The following is a 24,900-nucleotide window of genomic DNA, read 5'->3' on the forward strand; positions in this document are numbered from 1 at the left end:
TTAGAGGACCGAACTGGGCTGATCCCCCTGTGGAAGCAAGACTTTGTGCTGCCTCCTGAAATCTTGGCTGCTTAGGTAGAGCCTGCAAGATGGATGCACTCTTAGAAACAATTCCTGCTTCCTGCAGTGAAAGCCACTAGTTCCTACAGTGGTTGCTTTTCTTTTTGATAGATGTCTCTATCCACTGCAATCTCTAAATCTCAGTTTTGGTTAAAAGATGTTGAAGATTCTCCAAAACAACATGGATACATTTTTCAGAAGCTCCAAGCAGCTGTTTGGATGAGATTTCCATCAATCAACAGAGTGATACAGAGGCAGGTAAGTACCTTGTTTCCATTTGCATAATGCACAGCTGAGATGATGACAGGCCACCTGGAAGATTTTGTGTGAGCCATTAATCCCCTTCACTCTTCAAAGGCAAGCTCTGGCTGTGAAGTGAAACCTGGCTGGAAGGGGCAGTCGCCTCTCAGGATCTGGGTATTTGTTCCTGGAAACACACAGCACCTGTGTGCTTCCCTGTTAATTATGATTATATTCATTTCACCTTGGGACACAGCTCCTATGTGGTGCTGTTTGCCAGAACAGGAGCTGCACAAGGGATTGACACAAGCACCTCATGGTGAAGGGAAGGGGCAGGAGAGCAACTCCAGCAGATGACACAGGAAAGGAAAAGGTTTCTATCCTGATCTGCCTTGTAGCACCATGAACAGGAATGTGGTGACATGGAGCTCATCATACACCCATCACCTCCTTTCATTTCCCTGAGGTGACTAAAGGAGGCTACTCCCATGTTGCTCCCAAATTGGGATGTCTTATTTTTTTTCCAAGATGGATTGCTCTGGGTGTCCTTTCACAGCCTTGCCTTGCTTTTCTTGCTCAGCACCAAGTCCATTCTGTATTTCTGCATCTGGAGTTAGAGGAATCTTCATCTCCTGGAAATCCTGCCGTGCAAGAAAACATTCTCTCAAGTAATGCATGATCTCAGGCAGTTTAGAGTGTGAATGAACTTTCAGTCTGATTATCCCAAAGACCCAAGGCTTCAAACCTCATGTTCCTTTTCCAGTGGAACATGTACAGAGATTTTTGTAAGGATCTTTTACATCCTGTCTACAAATGTAAATGCTTTGAGGTAAGCAACATCTCTGTGAGGATGCCAAGGACAAAACCACACAGTTGTGCTGTTGATGGGATAGGCACAGCTGTCAGTAACAAGCAGTCCTGAAAAAAAACACTTAAAAATTTACAAAATCTTGCAGCTGCAGTGTGCATGGTGATACCTGTACTAATCCATGAAAGCTGTTCACACCATTGCAGTGAAGTGTTTTTGTAAGAAGCCAAATACAAATACGGGGAGGTCTAAACCACTGCTGGCAAGCATACTGCAAAAATGTACAGCATTTATTCACATACAGACAAAAGGCACAATTCTACGGAATATTTTAACAAAAAATACAGCTGTTTCAACTAGGTCTTTAGAAATACTTCAAAAAAGGGAGAAAATAAATACAGGATTGGGCCATGTAATATAAAATAGTCATCTCTACATATACTTTTTTATTTCTGTTTCTCTTCATGCACCTTTTAATTAATTTCAGCTGAATGGACACCAAAGCTAGGCACATAGTGAAAAATCTGTACAAATTTTACAAATGTCATCACAATTGTCTCAAACTTCTGAAATCAAGATTTGTACACAACATGAACCCTTCATTTAGATCTGTGTGAGTTTATAACCTAACAAATGGCATTCCAGGCAACTCTACAGACGTTCAGCTAGCCTACAGAACACATGGATCATATCAAAGATCTCTTGGTCAGTCAGCACAAGGAAAGGTCACGCTTGGAAACAGAAATCCACCAAATGCCAGTAAAACACGGGGTGGGTTTGCCACTGCAGTACCTGTAACACCTCCTGCTGAGGGCCAAGCACAGGGACAAAACTAACTTACAGAGCTGGTCGTACCACAGCCTTTTTGGTTTGGGGTCAGCTCCACTGGAAACCTCACAAAGCTTTCTGCCCTCAGTGCCAGGGGACACAGCAGCTAAGGCATTCACTCTGCACAACATAAGCGTTCCTGATATATAGTGCAAATTAACAAGGTACCTCTGTCCAAGGGCTGTGAGGTTAAAGGTTTACTCAGAATCCAAATTTAGGGTATTCCACCCATGGCTTGACAATTCCTGTGTGGTCATGAGCTTCTTTCTTACAGAAAATACCAGTGCCTGTCTGGAGAATGTTGCTGGATGTTGAGTAGAACTTACTGGCCTTTTCTCTGTCTGCTGATTGTACTTTGAAGACATCCCAAGAGTGACTATGTAACCTCAGTCACCAGTGCCCTACCTGACTATCACCTCTGTAAGTTATGTATTATTCTTGGGACCAGCAACAGGATTTTGAAAGTGTATTACCTTACATAACAGGGATGCATTCTGGTAAAATATTTAATCAATAACATTACCTTGCATAGCAAGATAGGGTTTTAAGCCTTTTTTATTTTCTGATTGAATCCTCAGTCCTATGGCAGAGGAATTGTGTGTTGTCAGTGTTCCCTCCTCGGGAGGCAAAGGTCAAGCATTCCAAGGTGAGTGGATGCCGTAACAGCAGGCTGGGAGTGGGAAAGGGGAGGAGAAGGAGGCTCTTTATGCCTGTCTCTCCATTAACACATTGCTGCTACAACTTTTCCACCGGTACATACCTCTCCTACATCTATGAAAAATTCCAAAATGTACAGGCTCCTAATGCTCCACTGCGATGTGTTCACTCTACTCAGTACAAAACAGTATCCTCACGACCTGTTTATATTATTGCTCACAGCTTACTCATTATTGCCACTTGCAATTATTAAAAAAGTACACAGTCAGAATACAAGTTCCCTTTTCCATCAAATCTAATCCATAATAGAACGAAATAGTTTTTTCTTTGCTTGACTGTAAAGAGCTAATCACAATGTATTGCCTTTGTGTTTTACCCTATTTAAAAATATATATTTGTGTCCATTTAAAGCAACCTTTTAGTGTCATAAGCCTGACTCTCCCAGTACATATCATTAGTGCATCTGTGGTGGCCTTTGGGAAATCCTCCTGCCTAGTGCCATAGAAAACTTCTGTCTGGAATTGTCATCACACTCCCAAAAGCAGGTGCCTGACTATGGGTGACAGGTTATTCCATGGAGTGCTGGAACCCCCAAACCTGCTCCTTGCTCAGAACTGAGCCATTTGGGAACATCCTTTGTGTCAGTCCCAATCTTTCAAGCCCTGCCCTGTCCCTTCCTCCTCCTCCAGTGCAACGTTGTGGCTGTGCCTGGTCATCACTTAGTAAACTCTGGAGCATAGTTTGAGCTGCCACCTGTGCTCAAACTGAACACAACAGAACACATTCTGCAAAGAGAGAAGAAAGAGTTGTCCCTGCCCAGGGACAGAGAGCATTTCTACTGGGACTTACCAGTGCAGTGCAGTATGGTCTAACAACCATCTTCCATTCAATACACACGAGTTAAATTAAGAGCTTGTGCTTTTCCAGAAGTCAGGGGAAGGGAGTCAAAGTTTCAGTGCCTTTTAGCTAGAAGGGATGAATACAGCCTGATTCTGCCTACCCCACATCCAGCCCCTTTTAAAAGATTTTTGTGAGCTGTGTGCATCCCAACTCCTGTTTTAGTAGTGATGTCACTTTTTTGCCTACTCAAGAAAATTGCAAATAAGGGAGATTCCAACTTCTCACAGAAATGGGGAGGGTGGGGGGTGTGGATGGGGCAGAGAAAAAAAAAAAAAAACAAAATAAAACAAAACCAAAGAGCTTAAAACAGCTTTAAGTGCATGTAAACATACTTATACAACTCAGAAAAAATGGCCTTTCATTTTGTCAGTCTGTAGCTCCAAGAATGCTCCTCTCTCACACTGATGAGTAAGGTGGAGTTGGCTTGTAGGCAGTGACTCTGGTGCCCCCATCGCTGTCTCCAGTCAGGTCGCCAGGATGCTCCTCCGAATAATGTCTGTCCTCCTGCCGATGCTGCTGCTGGGACTGAGCCTCTGCTGCCTGCACTTCTTCTCAGCCACTTCTGTCTCCGAGTCGCTCATTTCGGCGTCGGGGACGTAGCCATCGTTCTCACTGTCAGGCTTTAACTTGCTTTTCGTCCTCTCCTTGGCTGGAACTCTGCCCACGCCCAGGTAGGGGTAGCCGGAGTTCTGGCGGCAGGTCTCCTCCAGGCTCTCCCCCTGCTGCTGCCTCTCCCCCTTCTTTGGAATTCGGAATCCGCCCCAGTTTTTCCCCGGGCTCGTGGGCGTGGTAGGCACTTTAACTACTGTCTGATGAGAGTTTACTTTGCCCAGACCCCCGTTACATTTAGGCACTATATCCCTCCGAGTGCCAGGCGCTGACCTACCACCGGAGTGGTTCACAGCCCTTTTGTTTTCCAGTTGCCTCTGAGAGAGTTCCGTGGGTCTCAGCGGTTTGTGGTTCTGTTTAGAAGTCTTTTCCTTCAGCTCTGCTTTCGCCACCTCGCACTGTGGGCGATTGTCTCTTCTCTTCCTGTGCTCTGGTAGAACGGCGCTGCTTTTCTGCTGCGCTGATACAACCCGTGTCTCAGCGAAGGGCTTGTCAAAATTTAAAAAGCTGCCTGGAGCTGCGCCTCCTTCCCTCGGGCTGGGCTGCCTCAGCAGGGATTTGCTGTCGTTCCCAGACCTGTCTCTTACCCTGTCTCTCTTGTGGGTTTTTTTCAAGGAGTGGGCCAGAGATGTGCCCATCTGCTTCCTGAAGAACGCAGAATGCCACTTCAGGTCCTCGATCTTGGGGGCGTTGGGGCCCAGCGACGGGCTGTTGAACAGCACCGTGTTTTCCATGGAGGAGAATGAGGAAGGCACACCTGCACGGAAGCAAACTAAGTTCAAGCCAAGCAATCCCACAGCTGTGTAGATAAATACCAGTTTTTCAATGTACCTGTTTTAACTCTGCTCCTCATGCCTGACGTGTTCACATCAGAAATGCGTATTTGGCTGCCCGTCCTGCTCTTTTAGGTCATAACTACAACTCTGTGGCTATGTCATGGTTTTGCAACATCCTGCTGGCTTGGTTTTATCTTCCTCTACCTGTGCCTAATGACACTTGTAGTAAACACAAGTCCTAGCACTCTTCTGTCTACTTAGACAAAGATGCTCCTCAGAGACAGAGGCAAAAAGCAACCAGCAAGCCAATCTCACTGATGCCATCTAAAATATGGATTATTAGTTACTCAATAGTTCAAGGATAATCTGGCCACTGCAGTAATTTTAAAGGTATTCATCTTTCTGAGGAATGAAATGAGAACAAATGAGGCCCTGTTTGTCCTTCACAGCCTGCAAGCAAACCTTGTCCCTGTGCTCTAACATAAGGAAGGGAACACTGAGGCATACCTGAAACTCTTTCTTGTTCCAACTGCTTTGTGTAGCTGTTGAATATCTGTTCCTGAACTTTGCAAACAGATCTCTTGATTTTTTCTCTCCGCGTCACCATGTAAGTGAGGTTACGCACCTGGAAGACAGCAAGGGGATGGGTTTTACAGGAATTCTATTCCCAGGATATTGCCCTACCTGTGCTTTGAATTAATTCAGGTGGAGTATTATACACCTTTTAAACAAATGGTGTACAATTGAAATTTAAACCATTTAAATTTAACCACCTTCAACACAATTCTTAGAGAACAGTCTATTTAACTGACAGATTACCTGTTGAATTGACAGGCAATTTAATTGACAGTTTATTCCATCAGATTTGGAGAACCATACCACAGAAGTAACTTCTACAAACACCTGACTTACAAACACACGAAATCTAGGAAAATGTTGGAAATCCTTGAATGTACTCAGTATTAAATTCTTCCCAGATAAGGGAATGATTGAGAAGTAGAGGTAAACAATTCTAAAGTTCCTCTCTCTCATTACAGGGTGGTGCCCTGTGTTACAGACTTGTGGACTCATCTGTGTTTGCTTTTGCAAAGGTCCCTTTTTCAAGATGTACAATCAGTGGAAACAGACTAGTAAAACATTAAAAATATTACTAAAATCACATATCTGGTTTTGACATCACATTTAGAAATGGAAGAGATGCACACAGAATCATTTAAGATCCAGGGAACATAGTTACAAACTCTAATTATTTAGCTGATCAAAGAGAAGATGACCAGAAAGCTTTAGCACATGGAGCAAGAACAAAAGATCCCAGGTAACAGCTAGGATCTGGGCCATCTGAACAGCTACAGAATGGCCATGGGCTGGAGTTGAAACTAGGAGAAAAATTAAAAGAAAAACTACAGAAATTCATTGTAAGAGTAATTAGGCATCAGGATCCTTTACAAAGGATGCAGTACATCCATGAGAACCTGCTGTCCTGATTTAAAAATTAGACAGTATTTTGAAAGAAAGACTCTGGTTCACCTACAGGTTACTGAGGTAGGACCTCCTGAGCTAGCCTTCATCCATGACCTACATGAGCATGTGCTGTAGGGACATGAGAAACTAATTTCAGTGTTCTTTCTGGCTCTAAGAGCTCTTAAATTAATCCAAAAAGAAAAGAATTCAGGATCAGATGTACTTACTGAAACACCAAACTGATCCTACAGAACTGTTCTTCAAACGTTCAAAACCTAAATACATCAAACATCATTTACCTCCCAAACCTACACAGACAGTCCAGGGCAACATCATCCTATTCTGGTATGCCAATGAAAAACAGATTTGCTACAAAACAAGCTAAGTTTCATCATCCTTTTCACTGGGTGAAAGGAGCATGGAAAGTCCTTAAAGGCTGAAAAGGCTTCAGCTGGGGGCTGCAGTACAGTCCACAGCCTTCAGAGTTAATCAGTAAAAAGGCACAAGCGAAAACACGACAGTGCAGTTGCAGGTGATTGAATGCTACACACCAAGACCTGCTGGCCCCGTGACTGACCTCTGTGTGCAAAGGGCAATTGCTGTGCTCTGGAGAAATTTAGTGTTAATGGCCTTGCCTGACAGCACAGCTGTGAGCTGAGCTGCAGCTTGGGGTGAGCACAGTTTGGGAACTGGGCTAACTGTGGCCAGTACCGGGGCTTACCCGCTCCAGGTCCTGCCGGAGGTGTGTGAAGAGCTGCAGCCTCCTGAACAGAACATCCTGCTCCCGTTTAGCCAGATTGTCCTCCTCATCCTTCTTTGGGGTAATCAAAGGCTTATTGAAATTGGATTTCCTCTTCAGTTTCCAGTACTGGTAAAGGAATTCCACCGACTCCTCAGGCAGCCGCAGCACTTTGGCCACTTCCAAAGCCTCAACAAATGTGTAGAACTCGTCCTCCAGCTGCTGGAGCTTCTGCTTGCGGAGGCTGACCCTGTGGGCCTCCTCCTGGTTTTGATCCATGGTGTGGAAGGGGTCCATGTGGGCAGGAAGGGAGCTGTCCTGAATCCCATTCCTGTTCTCCTGACCTGGGCTTTCACTCAAAGTCTCAGCGTCCGCTTTCTTGGTGGAGCTGTGCTTGGGACAGTAGGACTTGAACTTCACCTCATCGTTCTCTGCCAAGATGGTCTTCATCTCCAAGCCGCGGTCAAACGCGCAGGTGACGTGAAAGGCTGTTCTGCAGTTTTTCACTGAACACTAGAGAAAATAAATTACAATTAACCAAATAAATACAAAAGTTAAGAATGCACACTGCCTAAAACTGTTGGAGAAGTCGGGGCTGCTTTGGAAGAAGAACCATGTCACCATGCTCTGCTTCTAAGCTGCACGTACTTCCTTGCTCTCTTTAATTAGGGTTATGACTTAGTGCTTCCAGGCCAGGCAAGGATCAAATGGTCCAGAGGGACAGGAGTGTTTAACTCCCACCTCTAGCCCCACCAGGCTATTCCATGAAAAAAAAAACACAAGAGGAACATCCCCACTGACACCAGAGCCACTTGTATACAGCACCATTACTGAAGTAAAATGTTCCCCTCTGGAATGTGCCAGCACAAGGGGGAAAAAAGAAACACTGTGGTGGCTCCAGGCCAGCCTGAGACTTTTAATTAAAAGTCTTTCCCAGCACCTGGACCCATGTTATCCAAACGGCTTCAACCAAAGGGAATTTTTCCCCCCTTTATCCCGATTTTATAATGTCAAATATTAAATCACTGTCAACCATTACTTCATTTCACAGCCTTCACTTCACCTGGGAAAGGAGGAGAACAGGAAATTCAAATGTCATTTTTCTTCCTACTTCGTGAACCCAGCCATCATAGAGTGGTGGGCACCAGTTCAGCTGATTTAGCACTTCATTTCCATTATATCTAATTTCCTTTTGCAAAATGCTATCATACATACCACCAGCCACCAGCTGAAAGGTTTAAATACATATAAATATGTGTATATATATACAAGTACACATACATATGTGTTTGGACCCACTCACACTTCTGGGGAACAGGATTTGAAATGGAAATGAGCATTAGTGATCCTAACTAGGAAACACCAAGCCACCGACCCTGAAAGAGCAACACAGTGCACTGGGATGTTTATACAGTGTTTTGTAAAGAAGCCAAATCTTTCTCCCCTCTGGGTTTTCCTACTCAGGTTGACTCAGCAGCCAGATGGCTTATAAAGGTATGGCAGGGTTCAAACTGTACAGGTTTTAAATGAGCAGTCTTTAATAAAAGCAACATATAAAAGGAATTAAAAAATACCAAAACATCTTTTGCCCTTTCCTCTCCTACTAACAAACAGGCCAGGAGCATCCCAACTGGAACACTGGGCAGTAAAGAGAAGTGCTTTAGCCATAATTAGCTCTTACTGCAGCTCATGTTTTGTTGGGAGAAGAGGGGAAAGCCTGTCTCACTGGGAGGAAATCTGTTGAACCTGGGGGAATATGCAGTCTTGCTTTTCCCAGCTCATTGCAGCTGCTCCCTGACCAGCCTGACACACACTTCCAGCTGCCACTTTCCCTAATTGTTGGGCACATATCAGAACGTGGCCTGGAGAACAGACAAAAACAGCTTCAGCTACGTAACAGCAGCCAAGAGGAAGCGGATGGCCCTGCAAGGAGGGATTATGGTTGCAAATTTATATGCTGTGGACAGATTTATTTTCTCTAGTTAACACTTACTATTTCATACATTCCTCACATGGAAGTGGACTGTGATAGATTTCACTGGAACTACTGCTGTGTTGCTGATTTACAGCTCTTCTTGGCAGCCTCAATCAAATAACTTGAGGCAGAGGAGAAAATGGAAATTATATAAACTCATTTCAAAGTAGTGTAAGACTTGAACCATTCTTGTGTCTTAATGCTGATCTGACCACCATGGATCCTGTAACACCAGGCTAGCCCCAGAAGAAAGAGCTCTACCTCAGCCCCCTTATGAGACTGAGTATCATCCCTCTCTGTCTCAGGGAGCTTCCTGAGGATTGTTTTGCTGCTGGAAGTGCTCTGAGGATGAGGAGCATCACCACAATTCTGAGCTACATCTTACTGTCTTTTTCTACACAAGCACAACACTGCCCCAGATGGGTCACCTGTCCTTACATTTATTCTCAAGTCCATCACTTATTCTCAAGTAAAGGAGATCAACGTCTTGTCTGCTGTCCCCGTGTCTCCTCTTTTAAAAATCTGAGGTTTGGTAATATGTTTTCTCAGTCTTTATAGATTTTTAATTTTTTCTTAAAAGGATTTTTTAACATTTCTGAATGGTTTTCCACTGTAAAGAATCTACAGGTGCTTCCAGCTAACAACCCCAAAATAAATAAGCACGTGAAACAACACTGCCCAGTGTAAAATGCTCTGGGGTACAGATCAGTTCAGTTATGTCCATAGTAACAACAAACAACACATTTTCCTATCTACTAAAAACTGACAAAAGAAAACACCTGTGGTTACTTGTATAGTTAAATTACCTGTATAGAAGCTCCAACTTTTTCATTACAAAGGCTGCACACCAGTGCCCACCTACTGCTGGGAATGTGGGAAACTTTTGTGATGGGCTCCATTTTTTCAGGGCTTCCGATGCTCACCTAAGAGAAAAATGGGCAAAAACCTGGAGTGACTATGACACTGTTAACTGAAAAAAATAAACAGTTTTATTAAAGAAGTCAAAATCCTTGTGTGTTTATGTAACTTAGTGTGTCCCAGATTCCTCAGTTTATCAGGATCTAAAATTATTTTTTAAAAAAGGAAACAGTTTCTCACTTTGTGAACAAACCAACCAGTTTCAAGGTAAGGCCCACCAATTTAAAATTATTATACAGGATGAACACTTTGACTATGAGAACCCAGAGGAATTCTATCAGATTCAAACTTTCCTGATTCACCTTTAATGTTCTGTTTACAAAGTGAAATGATATCTGGTGTCCTTGTTAAATGAGCTTGGCCAGCAGCAAAGGCCTCATTTTCCAAGGCCTAATTCTGATTGACAAAGGGGATTTAATTAGTTTCATTACAGGTGAAGCATCATCCCCTGCCAGATTTTTTACCTAACCAAGTCACTATTATACCTCATTTTGAAGTTAAACAATGCTTTAAGGAGGGTTTTTTCTCTCCTAGAATCCCAGGACCAGCACCTGTGGAGTCTTTGCTTCTTTTTTGCCAGGGCCAGGACTAAATGTGTGAGATGGTATTTCTTGTTGGGACTCAGATGCTTATTAGTTTTTATCTATGTTACAGTCTCACAAACTGTGAGTTCTACACCACCTCACTCTAACAAACTAAAAATTGAGCTGTATCTCCCTCTCTCTACAAGGCCTTTAAGGATAAACTGTCCAATTAAGAAATGACACCTACATTATTTTTACTTTTAACCCAATAACTAATCACTCAAAGTCCACAATGTGGACTTTTCTGTCCAGTTGCACAACACCACCCAAACCCACAAAGAAGAAGGTGAAGAAGGAAGGATCGCCCTCTGCCCTAAAACCACCATCTTGCTTTATGTATATTACTATATTCTAAAACCTTAAATGTAGGGAGCGCTGTCGCTGGGACGGTATAGATGAATGGAGATGAGAGATCTCTCAAGGCTGCTCTTGGGATATCAGGTTTATTAGGGATGGAGAAAAGGTCCTGCCTCGAGCTGCCAGATGCAGCACATGGCGAGGCTTGAGAGGGTGGGGGAGGGGAGAGACAAAAGGATGCTCTAGGAGAGGGGAAGTTCCAAGAGGGGGGAAGTTCCAAGGGACCGTCCGGCCCCTCGGAGCCCCCTTATCAGGAGGCTTCAAGGTGGGCTGGAACAAGGCCTGGGCCAATGGGGTTACATGCACTTGATGTTTTAGGGGAGGGTTACAGGTGCAGGTGAACCATACATTTTGGGGGGTGAGATGGAACAGTCCATCTGACCCCTGGACCCATCTGTAGGCAGGGGCATTGTCCAGCTAGCAGAGAGGACTGTTCTCATCCTGGCTGTATTATTTATGAATAATTATATTTATCTATCCTCTCCAACACTTAAACTCTGTGTTTTTCACCCTGTGATATTACACACTTCTATTCAAACTACACACCCATAACCCCAGTTCTATCATTCCATTCTGGAATCCTTCCCCACGGCCTCAGGTCACATGCAGTGTTCTCCTGGGGGTCAGTGCCTTCCAGCACAGAAAGTCTACAATTCCCAGCAGCCAGGGTTCCAAGCAGCAAGCAGCACCCACCTCTGGAATCCAGAGAGCACAGCTGACGTGCACCCACTTGGTGCCGCTCCGGGTGGGCTTCATGGCGCCGCCCTTCTTGGGGCAGAGGAGGCACTTGGGCCGGACGCCCAGCGCGCAGGTCCGGCACAGCCAGCTGCCCTCGGGCACCTTCAGGATCCCATAGCACGCCTGCGTCCCCGCCAGCAGCGGGGGCAAAGAGAGCAAAGCAAACACCACCGTCTGTCTTTGGTTACACGCAGCCTCGCGCAACTCTCCGAGTTATTTTTACTCCAAAGGGAAAAATGCAGGATGGCGAATAATTAAGAGCGCATTTTTCAGAAGATTGCATCTTTACGGAGCCCTCTATCCCAATTACTATCAGCTTTAATGCACTTAAGTTTAGGTTTGATGTGGGTAGAGAAACCCTACAGGTCTGAAAATACCAGCTTTGCCCTGTGTATCTTGTGGGATAGTCATTTGTACTTAGAGCTGTCACAGGCCTAGTCCTTTATCATAAGTACAAAAGCAGTTAAGTAACATATGCCATAAAATGTGTTTCCTGCTCACCAGACAAGTTTTTCCAAACATGAATGGCAATAGAAACTTGTTAACGCTGGGAAGGAAGGACAGGCTGATGGGAAGGCATCTGCCAGTGTAAGAAGCATCCGTGGAAACAGATAGGCTAAAACTGCATCTCTTATGTTAAGAAAACTTCTGAACTACCACAGAAAAGTGTCACACAGTAGAGCCTTCTTAGCACAGCTCTCTGGAATAAACCCCACCTGTGTCCCTTCTGACTGCCCTTTTGGCAAAGTTTGTTACCACCTGACACCCTGCTGCTGCCATACCTGGTGCACACAAATATTGCATTTGTCACAGAACACCATTTCATTGCCATCCTCTCCATCTGGAGACTGACAGACGTCACAGACAACATCCTCATCGTATTCAATCCCCAGCCCTTCCTCCGTCTCGATGGCGTGGTTCATGTTATCGTAGCAGCGCTGCTCAAACTCCTCCATCACCCTTTCCATGGTGTACTCATCCAGCTCCAGCATCCCTGCAAAACAGGAGTTGTTCAGGTGTTGAAGGAGAGTGATAACCATCACCACAAACAGCTCCACCTTCTTTCTTAACAGCTGAGTAGACACAGCCAATCCCCACATAGACACATTTCATTCCTAGACAATCATGCCTGCTCCAGCATAAACCAGGGAAACTAAAAAAAAAAAAAAGGCAAGGTTGTCTTACAAGTGTATTAAACTAACAAAAGTGGATTGTCCAAATCTTTCAACTTCTAAAAAAAAAAACTTTCCAAGACTGGTTCTGGCTTCTTGGTCTTGTTCTCATTTTTCCTTCTGGGACAACACCATCTATGGCTTTTGCTCCAATTTTGCCACCCAGATGTTGACTCTGATGAAAGATTTGAAAGTATTTTGAACCAAGTGATGGAGCAGGGGGAGAAAATCAATAACAAAATCTGCTATGATACTTGGAAGGAATCTGCAGTTTCTAACAACAGTTGTTGGTTTATCCAGCCCAACGGGATGCAATCCCAACTGAGGTCTACATCAGACCCTACAACAATAAATTAATTTGTTTTAAAAAGTGAAAACCTGTAATAAATGCAACATCAAATCTGAGACAATAACTAAATGCAGTATCTCATGTCAGATTTCCTCTTTTCCAACAGCATCCATCAGAAAATTATTCATTACAAGGCTACAGACCCATTACGTTGTGGTATATTATAATTCAGATTTATTTTGAAATTGAAAGGCCTCCCTTCTCAGGTGACTCCCCCAGTTTATATCCTGGGCATGACCTTCTACATGTAGAATATCCCTTTGGTGAGTTTGGGTCACCTGTCCTGGCTATACTCCCTTTCAGTTTCTTTTGCTTACCTCCTCCCTGACAGAGCATGAAACAAAAAAGGAAAGAAAAGGAAGAAAAAAAGCCCCTGACTTAGGATAACCACAGACTCCAAAATATCAGCATGTTATCAACACCATTCTCATTAGAAATCCAAACCGCAGCACTTGTAACAGCTACTAATAAAAATCCAAACCACAGCTACTTGTAACAGCTACTGAGAAGAAATTAGCTCTATCCTAGCTGAAACCAGGACAGACAAGAGATGGCCACCTCAGGATGGGTGTTTTAACAAGAAAACTCTCAGCTCTCCCTGTGAAAAACTGAGCCAAAATTTCCACAAAACAAAGAGTAAAAAACCTCTCTACCTCCTCCAGATCAGAAGAGAAACACTCCACCAAAGTACTTCAGCTTCCCTCACTGACAGGTCAATCCTTGCAGCAGGGATCAACACATCCCATGCTACCCAAACTGAGCAGCTGAAAAGGAGCCAAGAGGGAACATCTAAAATCCTGCTGATGAAAGGATTTTGCCCTGCGATCCAGAACTGCTGCACCAGCAAAGCACATGATGGCAGGTTTTACACCAGCTTGCAACTGAATTGTATCTGCTCTCACTTTGTAAGTGACCCTTAGACATGTGACTGACTGCCTGTGCATCTGCAAGGGTCACAGAAAGGGGAGCAGAGGCTGCAGCTCCTGTTCAGATGTTCACAGTCATTCTTTTACAGAACCACTGCATGTTCTCAGTACCTGAAGCACTCCTACAGGGATCAAACAAAAACCAGGGAACTCACGGCCCCAGGGGCACTGTAAGGAAGTGCTTCAGGTGCAGATCAGGAAGTAGCTCACTTTTCAGATGCCCACTTGTAGTACCTGCAATGTGCAGTGTCTGACCAAGCACCCAAGAACAAATTTCAAGACCCCAAACACACTGCCTGGTACTGACAGGAGCATTTCCTTCCCTCTGCATACAGCAAAACTGAGCGGGTAACGATTTAGAGCAAACAAACTACAAGAAACTACACCAAAACACAAGATCCAACAAATTCTAGCTGTTCACTGTGCCATGTGCAGCATGTACTTCTAAAGGTTATGCTGATGTAGCAGAATGGGGCTCCCTGCAGAGGTACAAATCTGCCCCTCCTGTGCTGCTCACACCCCACTATAGGATCCCTCTTCTGGTTTTGGCAAAAAACAGATAGACTGGATATAAGGATACCAGGCAAACAATAAAAAGTATTTTTCCCTTAAGAAAAGCCAAGGGAACTTGCTGCTGCTGTTCTCCTGAAGGTAACCTAAACTTTGAAATTGTAAACTGAAATCCTCTAAGCCCAACACTAAACCTGAGTAGGGCTGATGTGAGATCTGGAAAAAAGTCCTGGATAAGAGACCAGGCCAAGACATAATTTGTTTCTTTTATGTGTTGGTTTAAAAAGGAGAAACAGAGTTATAAATGGTCATTTTGTGCTTTACCAGTTCTTCAGTCATGCCATCTATGGGCTACAGCCAGGTAAAACATGTTTGATTAAACTGCAACCCAAAGCAGGGAACTGCCAGAGTGTCAAAACAAAAACCAAAGGTGTTCTCCAACATGTCTAAACCCCTTCCATCTGGCACAGCATTTTCCCTCAGCCAAACAATGCGGCAGAAGTTCTGTGCTGACTCACATCCTATTCAGTTCCACTGAGACCCTCTCCTGAAGCACTCAGCTAACCAAGAAAATGTTCCAATTTGCCTCTCTCCCCGTGTCCTTTCCCTCACACAACCCACTCTGCAGAAAAGCTCCCCTTGTGACAGCTCTTCCTCCTGATTTGGAACTACAGCACACAGTCACAGTGAGGCTTGGGAGCTCCCTCCAATACATCAGTGCAGGAATTCCTTCCTGTCCCATGCCCTGTGCCACTCAGCTGGCACAGATTCTCTAAGCCTGACAAACAACTTGTCTTGCCTTCTCTGTACCAAACACTATGAGCTAAAATGACAACACAGATTTGTGCTGAAGACAAAAATAAATAAATAGGACTACATGGAAAAACTACCTTTGTCTCTCCGACATTCCCTTTGAGAACCAAGATGGCAAACTGGGAACTTCGTGAGATGGAAAGCAGCAGAGAAAACAACAAAACATATGGCCAGATTCTAAGGTCTGTGACCAGGTCTAAGCAGATACAACACAGGAGTTATGAAGGCATCTATCTTAGGGCTTAATCACACCAGCTCTGCTCATATAATTATTATCTCCTCATACCTCTACTACTTCTTCTTTCTCCCTGAAATTATTCTTAAGATTGCCAGCTTGAAAAAGAAAAAAAAAAAAAAAAAAAAAGGCAACAAATCCCTCATTGCTCACCCATTTCTTTGAATTCTTCATTGGCAAGTTGCAGCCATGCCACGTCCACGTCGTTGAGGTCGTAGCGGCACACGCTGTCTGCCAGGGTCCGGATGTCCACATAGCCCAGCTCCGGCGGCTCCGCGCCCGAGGACACGATGAATTTCCTGGGCCGCGTGAAGGTGACGGCTTTCGTCTCGGACACCACTCTGAAACAGACAGGCAGGCAGGCATGAGGAGTGCTGAGAGGCTCAGCTCTAGAGAATTCAAAATGCTCTGCTCTAAGTGACTAACAGCCACCACCAGCAGCCACCTAACCATCCCAGCAACCACCTGGCACCACAGAGGTGGAAAAACAGTTCCCTGCACTTCCAAAACTGATTTGTGGTATTGTAAGAACTTGACTAGAGTTAAGAACTTAACTGGAGTTGTCTAGAAATCCAATTCATTGCCAGAATTCTAAATAAAATTAAATATTAGAGGACAGAGCTGTGCTTTCTCTTACCTGAAATTCACACTTGCTAAAGCCAAAGCAGGGACGCTCTATTACATAGTGGCTGCTATCTATACACACGTTAAACTATGTTTTAAAACTTTTTTTTATATCAATCTGTTTAACTAAAATACTGACCATAAGAACATTCAAGGAAAAAAGAAGTATTTCTGGCTGTCTCAGTAGAGGACATTGCCCTTTCTCTTAATCAACAGCACATACTGAAATTGAGCTTGGATGAAGCCTGCTTCACAACACAACCCCGGTCCCTCCAGGAGCAACAGGCCACACTGCCAAATGCCTGCCTGCTACACTACCACTGGAGGTGATTTTTTGGGGTGCTAGTGCTGCAAGAGAGGAGATTGCACCACCCAGTGTTGCCACAACTCTCTGCTGGTAACAGCCTAGGCCCCACAAGGAGCAGGACAGCCTCCACACCCCACTCTGTTCTGCCCCCATCCGAGGTCCAGCGTGTTAACTCCTAGCAGAAGCCCTGATCTGCTGCTGCTGTATTTGCACAAACAAATCTCTGTAAATTCTCTACCTTTCTCAGCTTTGTACATCCCTCAAGCTTCCCTTCTTCTACTTATTTCAGACAACGAGAAATGGTGAGCAAGAGCCAAATGCTGAATTTGGAGCTTCTGAGGTGCTGTGAAAAATACAAATGTGAATGACCTTGCCAGCCTAACTGCACTGCCTGAACTGTTTCTGGTCATATTGCAAAGACTACTGCATCTTCACAGAGAATGTACTTTAAACTGGGCACTTCTCTCCAAATAAATTCCTTCCAGAGTACCTCTCTGTGGAAATCATAACCTCTGGGCAGCACCCTGCCACAGTAGTGGCACAGAAGAAACAAGCACAGTGACTCTGACCTCAAAACAACTCCCTTTCCTGTCTTTATTTCTGGGCTAGAAAGAAATTTTAAAAAGGCAGCCCTTAGTACACACTGAAAGCTGAATTGTCATTCTGACCACATGTCTACAGTGAATCTCTACACAGCCTCACTCCTGCCTCCTGCTCCTCTGCCCTCACCAGACACTACCTTTTATTCACTGTTATGTTCCTTACTAGCACCAGCTCCTTGTACAGCTTTGGCTCCTATCCTACCCCAGCTATGATCTGTCTGTTGCTTATTCCATGCACAGACCTACCCCCTTCCCTCCCAAATTCAGGATCAGAGCAGTTCCTGCACTCCAGCAGCAAGGCAGGGCTCTCTGAGTGTTTTGTGAGGGAGTGAAGAGGACAATAATCAGGCATCAATGGGCTCCTCTGGCCAGCAGGTGCTCAGTAGGACTACACAAGATAGCTCAGCAGAAAACAAGGAGTGGTGCCTGCTGTGCCAATACCTCCAGCTGTGATGCCTTCTTTCCCTGTCTCTTACCATCTTAAATTTGGAGCAACATCTCTATTGCCCTTTGGCAGAGAACAGCTCTCTTCTAAGTGAGTACCTGGACCTGCTATAGCCACCAAAGCATCTCCCTGACAGATACAGGGCAAGGATCCCCTGGGAGGTTTTTCCTCTGCCCAAGTCCCCAGGTGTGTGGCACTCCCACAGCCTCAGGAGATGCTGAAGAGAGGAATCAGTGAGGAGCAGGCAATGTGAGTGCACATGTACTGGGTGTGTGTGTGTTTCTGCAGGGACTGGGAGAGGTCAGTGTGGAACAGGGAAAGGGTATGTCCCCATCTCCTATACTGCAGAGCAGAGAGCAAAATGCCAGGTTGTCCTTGGAGCTCCAGGTCCAATCCTTTAGAAGAAGAATGGACAGGATTTCCCTGATGTGCAGGTTAGCCCCTCCTAGTGGGGCACTCCGCAAGTGGCTGCACAGAACAAAAACAACACTAACAAACCTTCCTGAGGCTTAATCCAAGGCTAAAGGTGACAGATACACACCTTACAAGAAGCAGTCAGTATTCTATCATCACAAAATTTTTGCTGTGTACCAAGGATTGAGCTGCTGTGGCCCCACCAGCACTGGTAGGTCCTTTGGTAATGCCTTATGGGCCAGCCTGGACTGACTCAAAGAGATCTAGAATGATCAAATGGCAAAAATCCTTGCTCTTATTTTCCCCTATCCCTAATAAGCATAAAATGGACTGCAGCACACTGCTGCCCTTAGAACTGCAGAGTTTAATTGGAAACAGGAAATAGTTTAACAAACATGGCAAGGAAAATAAGGGATTTTTGGATAAGAGCTAGAAAATCTCACATTATTTAGTTACATGAACATCTGGAGGGCTCTTAAAACAGTTGAAATGTTGTACAATCAATTTCTTAGGTTAATAAAAGAAATCACAAAAAAACCCCTATGAAAATAAAGTAACTGCTGTGTTTTCTCTAGCCCTTAAGCCTGGTTTGTCCAATTGCTCCTCGAAAAGAACCTATGGCTTGGAAATAAGCAGAGGGAGTGCCAGAGAAGGGCTCTTCCAGCAATGATAAGTAAGCTCAAGTCTGCCCTAAAATAGAAGCCATTTTAAAGGTTCTGTTATCACACTCCGTTGCCAAAAACAGTTCTCTGACATTTGTGTTTGACATGGGTAGAATAGGCCTGACTTTTGACCTCTCTGACTGTTCCAAAAGGTGATTCCAGGTTGCTCTTCATCTCTGAGAACCAAGGCCTTCCTAGCTGGGCACTGCACAATAAAGCTCAGGAAGCCAAGGCAATGCAGGCATAAGCTGCTAGCACAAACACGTGTGTATTTGTTCCCATTCCTCCAAATTATACCTGGCTACTGGTTCTGGGATGGTCCCTGGGCTAACTGGCACCTGAACTCCCTTTTCCCACTCCTGCCTCCAGGGATCTGCCAGCACATAGTATTCATCAGGGTTCAGCTGGAAGGAGTCATGTAACTTCATGGCAGTGATCAGGTCCGTTCTGAACACCTGCAAAGAGAGTGACCAAGAGAGAAAAATAGAGACACTGACATTTGATATCGACACTCTACCATTCACAGCTTCAGGGTAACCATGGAGCACAGCGGGGAACACGGTCACTGTACCACCAGTGCACTAGCCCAGCCCACTGCAGAACAGGGATTAGCTTCATGGCAGGGAAAGGGGAGGCTGAAGGCACAAATAGTGACAGGATGACTTCCACCTAACTGCACTACAGGTCCTGGAGCTCTCCTGCACTGGAGACTTGCTCTAAAAGGGTTACTCGCTTTCACCTCCATATTGGCTGCAATAAAAGCTGCAGCAGCTCTGGGTTGTAAAACAGCAGCACAAGGAAGATTCGTTTTTGCTTCCCAGGATTTTTGGATTTTTTTAATTATTGGAGCTCTGACTCATACCAAGACATTCTAGAAAATCCCTGTGGTAGAAATCAAGGCATGACTCCACCATGACCAGCAGCAAGAGGAAATTCTAAGAAGACGACTCCGTGCAAGTGCTTATAAAAATAACCCAAAAGATAAAAAAATAAGACCCAAATTGGAATTCTGGTGGCAGCTCCCCATTCAGTACAGGTATTTATTCAATCAGCTACAGACACCTCTGTGTCACAGTTGTAATTTTCCTTTGCTCTTGCAAAGGTATTCAGCTCTAAAGCCAGCAGGATGTTTGGCAACCTGTGGGCTAGCAGCCATGAACAAGTAGCCATGCTGTCTTCAACAAACCACTGAATGAAATAAAAAGATCCCTTCACTCCTGTGGCAGGCCTGCTGAGGCAGCTTCAGCCTGCTGGCATTACAGAAAGCTGAGTGCTGCTATCACAGGCATCCCAACTACAAGCCTGCACTTGCTGGCACGAGTTCCAGCCCTTCCCACCCCCTCCTCTCTCCAAAAGACAGGGTTCTCCTCACCTCCACAACACTAATTTCTAACTACTCCATGCCTCATTCAAAGGAAAGGGTTAAAAAGTAACCAGGTGACAGAAGATTAGCACCACCAGGACAAAAAGAAAACAGGTAAAGCTCCCTGCAGACTTCTCAGTCAGTGGTGGTCAGAAGCAACATTCACCGAGCCCCACACTGCAGATACATCAGAAAAAAACATGGATTTTCAGGGCAGTGCTCCTAGACTCCCTTATGAGGCTGCTAAGGGGGCCAAGTGACCCATCCTCCCAGCCCCAAACCAATGGCCATGCTGTCACCTCAGCCCCAGCCTGCTGCTGTGTGTGGCTGAGGCAGAACCTGATGTGCACAGAGAACTACCCAGGCAGCCACTTCCATCATCCACTACTCACACACCTGAAAACCCTGGATTTTTGGAACTATTTTAGTGTATTTGATGGCCAATTGCACTTCTGAGAATATTTTCAAGTGTGATTTTCCTTGCCATACTGCACATCTCGAAACCCCTCCTCCCTCCCAACACACATGTGCTGTCCCACTTCTGTCTACATATGTTTCTGTTTCTACTCTGGTTTTGTCATTAAAATAGCATAAAATCATGACATTTTTCTTAACACTTGTCTTCATGTGTTCAGAAAAAACTGCCACCATTAAAAATAAAGACAATGATTGCCATATGAAGAACAGAGTGAATGCTGGTAATGAAATATATTGAAATGTTTAAAACAATTAAATTACAAGTCTTGTGAGGCTTCAATCAAGAAATGAAAAGTAAGCCACAAAGTAAATGGGCTCACAAAACAAACAAGCACAGCTGGCCAGGGGATTCTGCACTTTTAAGTGATTTGACTTAAAGCAATCAAAAGTCAAATTAAAAGAACACTAAAAATATAAAATGGGACACAAACCTCGCTCAGTCTCAGAGGCAAAATAACTCAGGCTCTTGGATAAATTTGTCACAAAACTCCCTCAGAAGCAAAGCTAATGCAGCACCTGACAGCCAAGAAACTCCTTCGCAGGCCAGTGGCCCCATGACACCATTCTTTCTGCTCTAGCTGCTGATGCAATCGGAGTGCCTGGAGGAAAGCAGAGCTTACAGAAGTGCTGGCTCTCAGAAGCACTGAACACTTCAAAGCTAAAGGGTGAAAGCCTGGCCACGCTGAAGTCAGTGGGAATTTTGCCACCAAGTTCACTGAGGCCAGGATTTCACCCGGGGAGTTTGCGCGCGTCGCTTTCCTGCCAGCGCGCTTCTGCTGCGGCGAGCAGGGACAACGCAGCGGGGGAAAGGCTGTGCAGCAGAGCTAAAGGGAAGCACAAGAGAAGTTCATCCAGACTGAGAAAACATGAGAGAACAGCACAAAACTGCAAAGATTCTGACAGCAAAAGCAAGGTAAGGGAGAGAAGAAAACAGAAGCACACAAAAAATCAACTGCAAGACTCCTAATTATCTCCGATGATTTCTTGATAGTTGTTCACGAGGTGGTTTTCAAAAGCAGGTGTAAGGGGCTACTTCTAAGCAATGCACAAAAGGTAACTAAGGAAAATAAGCTTATTGCTCACAAGAATAAATTCACCAGGGATCTTCACAATGGCAAAAAAAAAAAAAAAAAAGGTCTGTAATAGCCGACAGTCACAGGAGTTTGGAAACCAGCAGTACTAGGCATAGTTCACACTGAACAATGAATGGCATCTCCTTGTGAAAACTCTTCTCTGAGACTTAGGTACACTGTCATTAGGGAGATTAATAAAGCACTTTTTCCTCAATACTACTTACTAATGTGTAAGTACAATAAATGAGATATTGCGTCTCCCAGAGCTAATCCTTTCTTTGCAGCTTCTACAAAGTCTGCAGTGTAGTATTTTGCCTGAAGACAGGAAGATTCAGCAGGAACATTTCCAAAGAAATGGATCACATTTTGTGTGTTACTAACAGCTGATTCAACCTGGAAAGTTCAAAGATTTTTATCTCCCCTGATAGCATTTCTTCAAAGCACTAGAAGAGACAGGACTGTCAGGAAGCAGATTTCTAGTTTGACAAGCACTTTAGCAAAGATCACACACACCGAGCTCCAGTACAAACTATGAAATAAATGCACATAATGTAAATTTCCACTGTTCACAAATCAAGCTGCAAATAAACCCCAATGCCTAAAATAGCTCAAGAAAGACTCTGAAGCTATGCTGAATGGGTGTCAGACTACAACAAAATTCACAGATAGAAACTGGTGCTGGCAGTAGCTGTGCCAACAGCTGAACTCTCTAATCTTCAGGGGAGGGGGGAGAGGGGAAGAAGGGGTGAGGAAGGGGAGGTATGTGCCAGCCAAAATGTAGGGGAAAAAAAAATAATAATTAAAAAAAAAAAAAGTAAATCAGAAAAAAATTGATCCATTACCGGAAGACATGCATGTATATATTGTGTGTACAGGTACTGTGAGAGATGTAACAAAATGCAAGTCAAATTCCAGAAATACCTCAGAAGGTTTCCGGTCCTCATCTCTGGAACATGAAGTCCTGCGACGTTGAGATCTGGAATGCTGGGACCAGGTAAACAGACCTAGGACACAGAAATGATAATTTGCAGGCTTCTGTGACAAATCCCCAGGAAACTCTTTCAAAATAAACCAGAAAATAAAAGCCACTTAATCCTAAATTTCTGTGATCACTTTCCTGGGTCTGTTTTGTTTCTCATTTCCCAGCTGAGGTGTGCCTGTACTGGCTGCACTGCACTTACCTGCCTTCCACCCAGCATTCCAAAAAAGCCACTTCATAACATCCTTCTCCCCCTGAGCATCAAGAAATGACTTCCTGCAGATTAATAACTGACCAGGAGCTCTGCCAATAGCTTGGGATGTATTCTTTGAAGCTAATGTCCTAGATACCTACACTGGTTACCTGATTTCTGCTGGCAAAAGCCTCTGCAAAATGAAGCACACAGCCACACACACACAGCAGAACCCACAGAACAAGCTGTTGTTTCTTCTCCCAAGCAAATCTCCCAGTGTGGCTGTATGATTTTTGTCTGTATAATTATTCACTACATTCCAAACAAATTATACCTTTTTGCCTTGAAACTGTTTGACAGGGTCTCTGTCAGCTTTCAGAAATATTGTAACGGGAGGAAAGGAAAAAGAGAAAGAATCTGCACTCCTTTGACAAGATAGTGCTTTGACACCAGAATATATTACACCTGTGCAAATCAACTCATTTCAACACAGTTAAGATTTACAGGTACAGCAAGTATTTTCCACTGTCAACTACAAAGGAGCAATGAAAAAAAAAAAAAAGCCAATAAATCTTTCTTGGTTGCAGAGATGAAGGATTTGTACTAGGTCTATCTGGCATGGAAGCTAAGACCTATGTCATTAACTCAGTATTTGCAGATGTGGATGTTAATTGAAGCAAACTGATGCAAAGGCCTTCCCACACTGCTCATTCCTTCACTGTCTGTGCACAAACATGGTAGGAGTAAAAAGGGTAAGGCTACAATCTGTAAGAACAGCACCACCTCACACCAGCCCACAGAAAACTCTCAAGGATTCCCTCAAGAAAGCCCTGTTCAAAAGCACAGGATGGGATAAGTTCTCTATTAAAAAAAAAAAAAAATTAGAAGTGAAGTATCTATACAATGCTTTCACTAGAAAAATTTGACTGAATTCATTAGGTTTTAGTTATCTGTCTTCTCTTTTCAGTTAGTGATCCATTAAGAAATCTGCCCCAGTACAACCTCTCTGGAACACAGCAGTGAATAACAGACATTACACAGAATATGCATAATGCTCAAAACTGAAGCAATGTTCCCAGCAAATAGCTAAAAACCTTATCTCCTGAGGTAAGAATAAAGAGAGGATCATTTTAAGTAAATGTTAGTGTTTTAATATAAAACATGGTGAAGTTATCAGCACTCTTTCTTCTTTTCTTCCCTTCATAGAAAGAAGGAAGAAAAATAGTGAGTGACTGCCATTTATTACTCTGTGAGAAAAGCCAGACTCCCAAGATCATTTAAGTACCATTCAATTTAATTGTTCCATTGAAAACTGAAGAAGAAACACAAGCAGGAGTACAGAAACACAGCAGGAGCACAGTACACAACACAAGCAGTTGCAAGGATCCTATCAGACCATCCCCAAACTCTGCTTAAGGTCAGAAGGGAATAAGTAAAATCCCTCACAAAAACTGTGAGATACACAGCTAAAATGCATGACAAAAAAAAAAAAATCCAGATTTATTTCCTGTAATGCAGCAATGTAAATATTAACATTTTAACACTCAGACAGATGTGATTTCTTTAATCAACAGCCTCCCTAGAAGACACAGACCACATACCTACCCACACAGATTACTATTCAGTTCTCATGGGTTCTGATATTTTCCATTGGCAAAACATTAATATCTGATCAACTAGCTGCCACTGAGGTGTTCAGCAAGTTAAACCACTGCACCAGCAAGTCAGCACCTGGAAATTTCCAATTCTTTTGTGGATTTGAGTGGTTTTTCTTCACTGTTGGACCTGGGAGAGAGAGCCTGCTCACATGAAAGATAATTGAGAACAACAAGCTGTATTGGCAAGGTGTGTTTGATTCAAGTTTTTGTGACAGATGAGCTCATGAGTCTGGAGGATTTAACACAGTTGTTCCCAAGTAAGGAAAGCATGTGGCAAAATTAGTGTAGTGGCAGTGTGATGTACTTCTGGGTCTTTACCAGTGTCCTTTAACCCAGCTCTGATGACAACTTATCATAAACTGAATTAAAAAAAGAGTATGGGCCACTTTTTCCAGGTCCCTCTCACGCCACAAAGAAGCTCCAAAGGTGAGGAGTAAGACAATCCCTG

The 24,900-nt window shown here is 44.0% G+C and overlaps 1 protein-coding gene across 12 annotated transcripts in view; it reads right to left on the minus strand.

Annotated features, from left to right (window-relative positions):
• Window positions 1–1,373: 1,373 nt before the first annotated feature.
• JADE1 (jade family PHD finger 1) overlaps window positions 1,374–24,900 on the minus strand; it is a 44,343-nt gene continuing 20,816 nt past the window's right edge. For all 12 annotated transcript variants that reach the window (XM_085578299.1, XM_085578297.1, XM_085578301.1 and 9 more), the window contains 9 exons: window positions 22,544–22,626; window positions 19,007–19,164; window positions 15,809–15,996; window positions 12,433–12,644; window positions 11,606–11,773; window positions 9,860–9,976; window positions 7,061–7,591; window positions 5,386–5,503; window positions 1,374–4,859 (listed from right to left, as the gene is read on the minus strand). In XM_085578299.1, the coding sequence (XP_085434425.1) occupies window positions 3,958–4,859; window positions 5,386–5,503; window positions 7,061–7,591; window positions 9,860–9,976; window positions 11,606–11,773; window positions 12,433–12,644; window positions 15,809–15,996; window positions 19,007–19,164; window positions 22,544–22,626 (2,477 nt within the window). In that variant the 3' untranslated portion in view covers window positions 1,374–3,957. The remainder of the gene's footprint in view (window positions 4,860–5,385; window positions 5,504–7,060; window positions 7,592–9,859; window positions 9,977–11,605; window positions 11,774–12,432; window positions 12,645–15,808; window positions 15,997–19,006; window positions 19,165–22,543; window positions 22,627–24,900) is intronic.

Source organism: Lonchura striata, chromosome 4 (assembly GCF_050655825.1).
Source record: "Lonchura striata isolate lonStrDom1 chromosome 4, ASM5065582v1, whole genome shotgun sequence".
In the NCBI taxonomy this organism is placed as follows: domain Eukaryota; kingdom Metazoa; phylum Chordata; class Aves; order Passeriformes; family Estrildidae; genus Lonchura; species Lonchura striata.